This window comes from Silurus meridionalis, chromosome 27 (assembly GCF_014805685.1).
Source record: "Silurus meridionalis isolate SWU-2019-XX chromosome 27, ASM1480568v1, whole genome shotgun sequence".
Lineage (NCBI taxonomy): Eukaryota > Metazoa > Chordata > Actinopteri > Siluriformes > Siluridae > Silurus > Silurus meridionalis.
The window spans coordinates 11,112,322-11,120,823 of NC_060910.1; the positions used below are offsets into that span (position 1 = coordinate 11,112,322).

Consider the following 8,502-nt stretch of genomic DNA (forward strand, 5'->3'; position numbering starts at 1 on the left):
CTGATGCTTTGTGTAAACACGGAGCGACATTTACCATTGGGTAAAAATCACTCAAGAATGCGCTTTCAACCAATCGTAGCGCGGAAGGCGGGGTCTTCCGGAATGCGGGTGTGTTAAAATAACTCGCTGCATTCCCAGGTTCTGAAATAGCCACTGGGAAAAGTTAGTAAACAGGCAGCACTGTGTTTAATGAAGAAATTAAATCCTACACAATATTATGCAGAATGTTGATGGAAATGGTTGATAGTCCATTTATCTAAATCTTCGAGTTGAGTATATTGAAAATATTATACAACATTATATAATTAATTTCTTTTTGAATGACGCTGTTGCCATAAATAAAGGAAATAGTTTTTTCTTTCATATACTATACTTTTTTCTCGTCTTTTATGCTAATAACAGACATCTTGTGACATTTATCCAAAGTTAAATATCTAAGTTTGTTATATATTTTGTAGTACCGGAACTATTAAACAGCTTATTTTGCGCACACACGGAACGTTAAAACAGCGGCACCGGTAAACATGGCAGCCTCCGCGAGGAGTTTAATGAGAGGTCAGGTTTATAGATTTCTTTCTGTTGTCAATGATATTGGAAACACTTTGTATTTGCACATTTCGTGTCTAATTTAAGAATGAACGCGCCGTTCATCATATCATATATTTCCACATTTATTTATATATATGTTGTTTTGTTTATTACAAGCACATGATCCAGAACCACGAGCTGTCTGACATGCTGCATCCCTACAACGTTTTTTTAATTAATTTTATAATAAATATTGAATGTTTGGTTTTAACAGTGTTGGCTGGGTGTCAGAGACAGATCCTCGTCTCCAGCGCTGCATCTTCTCTATGTCCGTCTCAGAATGCAGCAAGAAGTCATTCTGTGAGGACCTACGCTGCAGCAGCCAAGTGAGCATTCTTTATAGCAGTGTATTTAATAGAATAAAGGGGATTAGAGGGGAAAGCGGAGAGCAGTTATATGTTTCAGTTTGTAAGAACTAAATATACACCAGCCAGGCATAACATTATAGCTGGTGAAGGGAATAACACTAATTATCTCTTTATCATGGCACCTGTTAGTGTGTGGGATATTATTAAGCAGCAAGTGAACATTTCGTCCTCAAAGTTGACGTGTTAGAGGCAGGAAAAATGGGCAAGAGTAAGGATTTGAGAGAGTTTAACAACGGACAAATTGTGATGTCTAGATGACTGGGTCAGAGCATCTCCAAAACCGCAGCTCTTGTGGGATGTTCCCGGTCTGCAGTGGTCAGTGTCTATTAAAAGTGGTCCAAGAAAGGAACAGTGGTGAACCGGCAACAGGGTCGTGGGCAGCCGAGGCTCATTAATGCATGTGGGGAGCGAAGACTGGTCCGTGTGGTTTGATCCAAAAGATGAGCTTCTGTAGCTCAAATTGCTGTAAAAGTTAATGGTGTTATTGCTCGATGGATCAGGACTGTTTTAGCAGCAAAAGGGGGGCCAACACAATATTAAGCAGGTGGTCATCACGTTCAAGCCCCAGTATCGCCAAGCTGCCACCCTTGAGCAATTCTCTTTACTCCCTGTGCTCCAGGGGCACCGTATCATGGCTGACCCTGCATTCTGACTCCGCGCTCTGACCCGTTTAAGCAAGCTGGGATATGCGAAGAAAGAATGTAATGCTGTAATGTATATGTGACAAATAATATTTTTCTGTTCTATTCTATACCTGAATGGTGGTCATAAAGTTACACCTAGTTAGTGTATACATTTTTCTTTCTTATATTTTGTAAAATATAACTGTTTTGTTGTTTGGAAATTTGGACTCGTTCCTTGTTCACTTTTTCCATATTCACTTCACTACGCTTGATGATTTATTTTCTCTCTGCCCATCAGGAGCCGTGTTACTAGGTGATAGCAATGAGAATCGCAGTCACAAGCTTCTAACTTGTACTTTTTTTTAATTTACCAATTTTTGGCATGCATGAAACAAATTGTGGACCTTTTTTTTTTTGCAGGGCGTCTAAGAGGGAAAGAAAAGTCGAAAAGGGGGCGGTGAAGGAAGTAAAGCAAGAAGAGAAGAAGAAAGAGAAACAGAAAATCGACGACACGGGTCGTCATAAGCCGTACGGCCTGACAGCCTGGGAGCCCATCGATGACGTGTATGTAGCGAGACATTATCCCAAACCGGTGTATGATGCGGGTGTTGCTGTGGACATGTTGAAGAGCTTTCCGAAGCTGGATTTTACCCCTGAAGATCAGCCTCTTTTTATTAATCTGAAGCTGGATATGAAACTAGAGAAAAAGGTACACAACACACAATTTGTTCTTTGAACTGGTTCTTTACACAGTAACACAATTCTTTACACATTTATCACATTACCAGACTGGGGGATGCTGAAGGGAGAATGTTTAAAAATATTTTGATGTGATTAGGTGCTTGGGTGATGTGGTAATGTGATGAAATGCTAGAATGTGACAGGAATCATGATCAAGTGAAAAAAAGGGTTTTTAACATAATGGAAAGTTTAAATGTTTTTTTTTTTTTTTTTTTATCCTCAAACAGGCTCTCAGTACAGTAGCATTTTTGTTTCTAAAAAAACTGTTCTTTCCCTTTCCAGAAATCTTTTTGTTACTGTTGAATTATGCATATAAAATAGAATAGAAAAAGAGACTATGTATGTTTTAAAAATACGTTTTATATCCTATTCAAACACCTAAAATGTGGATGTTTTGCAGCTTTATGGAGACACACTGAAGCCCTGTAGCATTCTACCAAAACAAACTCCCCCAACATATTATACATAATCTGATTGTTACAAAAATAACTCCTTTTTTTCTTTTCTTTCAGAAAAAAGTGGACCCCTTTGTTAGCACGGTTCATTTACCTCATCCATTTAAAGCCGATGCGAACAAAGTCGTCGTCTTCACAGAGGTGAGTATCTGCTTGTGTCTGTGCTCTCTGTTCAGCTGAGTGTGATTTTAAATGGGATTGTAAGTGTCCTGATTGTAACAGGGTTCTGTTGTGTATCTGATGGTCAGGTTTTTTTTTTTATGGTTTGTTGTTTTAGGATCCAGAGGAAGCCAGAGTGGCTATAGAGCATGGAGCAGATACAGTGGGAGGAGCTGAACTTATTGAAAAGGTGTGACATGCAAACATTAAAAGTAAAACCTCAAACAAGTTAATCATTTCTCTTTTTAAGAATGTATTAGCTGCTCCAGGAGGGTCTGTAAATCCATCAGTCCACACTTCAATCCATGTTTTAGTCAAATGTTTTTTTTCCAGTCCAAGCTTCAGTTGATGTCAAACAAACAATCAATTAATTATTAAAAAAAAAAAACAATAAACAAGATAATGTGATTACCACCAACTAAATATACATAAACTGCAGCTTTTTTCTTGGGAGTTCTCATAAAAAAGAAATCTGCCTTTTAAACTGCCTTAATTTAAAAAATGTTTATCTTAACTCAAAGAAAAAAAAAAATCATTGTATCAATAAGTTTTGTAGGTTGCATTGTAAAAAGAGTTTATACAGAAGCAGCTTTTGAATGATGGATAGCACTGAGGAAGCTCTTCATTAACACAGTTTTCAGTGTGTTTAAACTTTATTTGTATTTGGTGGTGGCGTTTATGTTTGACAGATATAATACCGAGGAATAATGAATGCAATTATTAACTGCAGAAAAAAACGTATACTGAATTTCAGGTGATATTTCAGTCTGTAGCGGTACTGCTGCTACTGTAGAAACATACACTCACTGGCATTTTACTACATAGCGGTCTTTAACATGGACGATTAATAGAATATTGACTGTGGAAGTAGGAAGAAATGATCAGAAATGTCTTAAATATCTTAAAAATAAAATAGGAAAATGGCCTGTAGTGCTACAATTATATCGTAATTAAACTTCGCTTTGAATGGGAGCTTGTAATCTTTTATATGGACAGTGTACAGATAAGGTAGTGTGAGACAAAGCTATTAAAAATGTCCTCATTCACTTGGATACACTGGTAAACAAATGCTTTAGTGAGCTACTACGTAGCAATAAGCGCTTTATATGGATTTTTAAAAGAATATCATACTCGAGTATCTCATCATTAATTCACACACCACTGCACATGAACACTTTAAGGACAATCACTGAATCACTTGAATTTGTACTTTCAGTATCTGCCATACTCATTCATGTATATACATATAGTTTCATATTTTATACAGTTTATACTTTTTATTTATCTACATTTTTTTTGTTTATTTTTATCCTTAATTCTATTCCTTTTTATGTTTAAATGCTGGACAGTCGTAAAAAGCGTTTTACTGCATGTGGTACTCTGTATGTATGTGTATGTGACAATACAATTTTATTTGATTAAGTTTAGAAACATTATAATCATCAAAATGTACCTTAGACGTGTTGATAAATTACCAGGAGAAGGAATGTGGGATTGCAGTGTTATTAAGTTACTGATCATGTTATAATGACATGGTAATTGTGCACAAAAAGTGGTTTTGAAATGCACTCGTTTATCTTATACAGATGCAATGTTTTCTTTTAAAATATTAATTCCAGCAAGAAGCAGCATTTTATCCAATGCTACTGTAACAGTTTAGCATATCCTCTATTTCCTTCTGATGCATGTTCTAAGCATCGTATAGGCACCTCGTCTCTGTGGAATGGCATTCAAGGGCAGTATTAAATATTTAAGCATAACATTATGAACGAAACGAATTGGAGACACCAAACCGAAGCGACGAAATAGAAACAGCTGTTGATGCCAAACCGATGTCTGGGTTTGTTTCTTGGTAGATTTTGGAAGACGAAATCACCGCAGATTTTTACCTGGCTGTCCCTGACATCGTCCCGAAGCTCCTGCCTTTAAAAAACAAACTGAGGAAGAAATTCCCGAAGAGCAAACGAGGTCAGTGTGTTTCATCCTCTTTTCTGTTGAATGTAAATAAAATGATATCAGATTCTCATTTCCAATGATTCAAATGAGTAAATGATGGTTTGTTTGTATTCGGTTCAGGGTCAGTCGGGGTGAATATTCCTAAGATGCTGCAGTTGTTCAAGAGCGGATACGAGTACATGGTGGAGAGGGAAGCCTACGTCATCACTCAAGTCGGAACGGTAAACCTAAACTTTATAACATAGCAATGTAACCCTAACCCGTAACCCTACTCACATTTTTATAGTATAATCAATTCAGGTCATCTAATAATTAATAATATATAAAGGCTTTCAGGCGTTTGAACATGTAGTAATAGTTACACTCGAACCGAAGCAGGAACCTTAATTATAAATTTAATGTATAACACTTTATTTCACTGAAATGAATGAAAAGGATTTTTTTTCCAAACAGCTGGACATGCCAAAGGAGCACATCCTAGAAAATATGCGGGTCATAATTCAGGACGTCGCCTCCCATAAGCCGGCAGAATTCGGTGAGTTTATCGTGACGGACATTTTGACGGACTTTCCTACAATTAACACTTTTATGAGCAAGAAATGAACATCAAGTAGGTCACACGTCCGACACTATGCAGTTTTTTTTCTTCTATCTATTAATGGAAATGGATCTGGAAAAAAGAAATGCTTTAAAGCAGGACAGCTGGCTGCTTCACACTGATGACTAAATGAAATTAGTTCATTAAAAAAGTACATTATTTTTATATTCATCTGACTCATTTCTAGTCCTGAAATGTGTTTGTAAAGTTCTCTGATGCTGCGGTTAACTCTTCTATAGTAACCGTTGTAACTATAGTTACCGTTCTGTGAGGAATTTTACATGGCGAGCGGAGTGATCGACTTCTGGAGCGTCTCTTATCCAATCATATGAGTGGACGTGCTGTATTAATACTGTTTATGACTTATGAGTTGTGGTATTGTGATGAAACGTATGATCCATTGTGTCGGGGGAAGTGGGAGCTCAGTGGTTTACCCTCAGTGCTACAGGGGCACTGTATCATTGCTGACCCTGTGCTTTGACCCCTGGCTCCTAACATCACTGGGATGTCCAAAGAAAGACTTTCACTGTGCTGTTAAGTACCTGTACATGTGACAAGTATACAGCTTCTGTGTGTTTGTTCAGAGGTGATGCTCCTGTTAATGGTTTTGATGTTATGATTATCTGTTTCTTTAGGCTCCATAATCGAGAGAGCCCTCACAAACAGCATGACGAGCGAGGCTTTACGCATCAAATATCAACCGTTTATACAGCAAGAGGTGAAGGAGGCGTGATTACAGCACCCAGTGTGTGTATATTTCATTGTGTAATGACATGTAATAAAGATTCTCCGAATATGCAACAGTCTGGTGTGTAGGTTTTGTCAATCAGATGTAGGGTTTGATCCTGAGCTTTAGTTCTTCTGTATGTTCTCCTCATGTCTGAATGGATTTCCTCAGGGTTGGACATTTATATCTTTGTCATCCAAATTACTTTCCGATTTAATGACATTGTAGTACCTTCAGTCAGCACCAGGTGGCTTTCTTACGTCACTTGCTGCATCATAACCTGCAAGTATTTAACTGCTCTAATTGACTAGCAAAAGCACTTATTCATAATAACATAATCACAATTGAGTTATTTAATAATTACTTAATTTTTTTTTTACAAATGGGCCTGTGTAAACATTTAAAATGTGTTTATAGATCTTAGCATACAGTACATTTTGGGGATGTTTGTTACATTACAGATAGGTTTATATAAAATAGGTTTATATAAAAAAAAAGTGAATACAACACACACACACACACACACACACACACACACACACAAAAGAGCTTCAACAGCCATGATACTGCATGTTCCTCTCCATAGGTGGCAGAAATGGTCACAAACTCTCATCTTCCTCTCTAGATATTAAGGCACATCAATAGCATATGCTACTATTTTGTGTGAAATTTATGATTGTGTCAAACTCCTACCATCTTTGTATTAATTTGTCTTAGAGCTAGTGCCTGATTCCCTGTCAATGTTGCCAGGTCCATGGATTTCCAGCACTTTCCTACACTTGTGCTTTAGATTAATATACACCAATTCCATAGAATTCACTAATCTGATTTGTAGGAAGCTGTTGATTCATTTTAAAGCAGCTCTGACTGAAATTGCAGGCAAAATAATATAATTCTATAGCAAATACATACACGGACGTGTATGTTAGAAATTTCATATAAAGAGATTTTCAGAAGCTGTGGTGGTCAACAATTATAGCTCTAAAACTAGTGACAGTGCTATGAGAAATTTACTGATTTTTTTTCTGACACGAGAAAATCTTCATGACTAAAGAACAAAAATAATTGATACATTCATTAACAATTATTTACTCAATGTACACCTTGCAGTCTTACAATAACGCTTGAATTGCTATTAATTCTACTAGAGTGATTTGTTGTACATATATTTACATAGTAAAAAATTAAATATGTATTTGCTCTTCTGGTGGACGTGAAAGGCTTTCTATATTTATACAGTTTGATGGCCAATTTTGGCATTTTATTAATTTATTTTTTTTTAACATTTAGTGCCAATTGTTCTTTATTAAACTATGGTCTACTTGCCTCAGTCTGGTACTTGTAGTATATTATTTTGTATCCTATGATACTAGCAATATAATAATAATAATGTTTATACCCATTAATACACTTCCCAACCAATTCATAACATCTATACCAGGGGTGTCTTTCCAACCAAGCAAGTCCACACCAAATTCTAATGGTTTTCATTTTCAGTGGGTGTGTCCATTGGTTGGTTGAAATAAAAACCTGCACCCACTTCCCCTTTGTGGAAAAGATCTGGCACCCCTGATCTTTACAATGTTGGCACTTTTATTTAAAAGAATGCAGATTAAGGGTTTAATTATCTATTGTTGCCCATTGTGTACCTGTGTACTCCCACCCTCATCAACGTTATATTCTTCACATATGCACTGGTATGCTATTAGATCTTGGTGAAATAACTATATCCTGGAATGCTGCTTTATTTATGTCATATGATATGTATATTAGATTGAACACTGGAACCTCAATCTGGGTATTAAGGAAACTATTGAGGGTTTGGTGGATTTATCACGAGGATCTCAGATCCTTTCTCTTGGGAGGTTTGTAGATTAGAAAAAGAGTAGAAAATCCTGAATGATCACCAAATCACTGCCTGGATGACTGAATCTTCACAATAGTGAAAATATTTATGATTATTTATATTGATGCGAATTTTTTTAATAGAGCAGGCGAGTTCAACAGGAACGGGTGCACGAGTGCGCGCGCACGCAATAAACTGGAAATGCATATATGGGAAACACTTTGCACGCGCACACGCAGACAGAGTGGTCTTTAGTGAAAACTTGAATGAGCTTGGATGCAAGCTATAGTGCACTGACTGGTGCACCGGGAGAAGGGGGAAAGGGGGAAGGGGGCGTCCCAATCCTTCATCAATCCTCAACTTCACCTAGGCAGTGTTCAGGGGTCTGAGTCCTCAGCGCGAGCCTTCTCTCTCTCTCTCTCTCTCTCTCTCTCTCTCTCT

The 8,502-nt window shown here is 37.1% G+C and overlaps 1 protein-coding gene across 1 annotated transcript; it reads left to right on the forward strand.

Annotated features, from left to right (window-relative positions):
- The first annotated feature begins 442 nt into the window (after positions 1–442).
- On the forward strand, positions 443–6,291 carry mrpl1 (mitochondrial ribosomal protein L1). Its single transcript, XM_046841816.1, has 9 exons — positions 443–555; positions 803–914; positions 2,000–2,288; positions 2,833–2,916; positions 3,053–3,124; positions 4,791–4,902; positions 5,011–5,111; positions 5,344–5,425; positions 6,124–6,291. The coding sequence occupies exons 1-9, from the start codon at positions 525–527 to the stop codon at positions 6,219–6,221; spliced, it is 981 nt and encodes a 326-aa protein (XP_046697772.1). The 5' UTR covers positions 443–524; the 3' UTR covers positions 6,222–6,291.
- Positions 6,292–8,502: the final 2,211 nt, after the last annotated feature.

Bases quoted from the DNA above. Each gene is read 5' to 3' on its own strand.
- mrpl1 (XM_046841816.1), top strand. From the start codon at position 525: ATGGCAGCCTCCGCGAGGAGTTTAATGAGAG. The intron at 2,917-3,052 runs GTGAGTATCTGC...TTGTTGTTTTAG, and splicing joins AAGTCGTCGTCTTCACAGAG to GATCCAGAGGAAGCCAGAGT. The intron at 5,112-5,343 runs GTAAACCTAAAC...TTTTCCAAACAG, and splicing joins TCATCACTCAAGTCGGAACG to CTGGACATGCCAAAGGAGCA.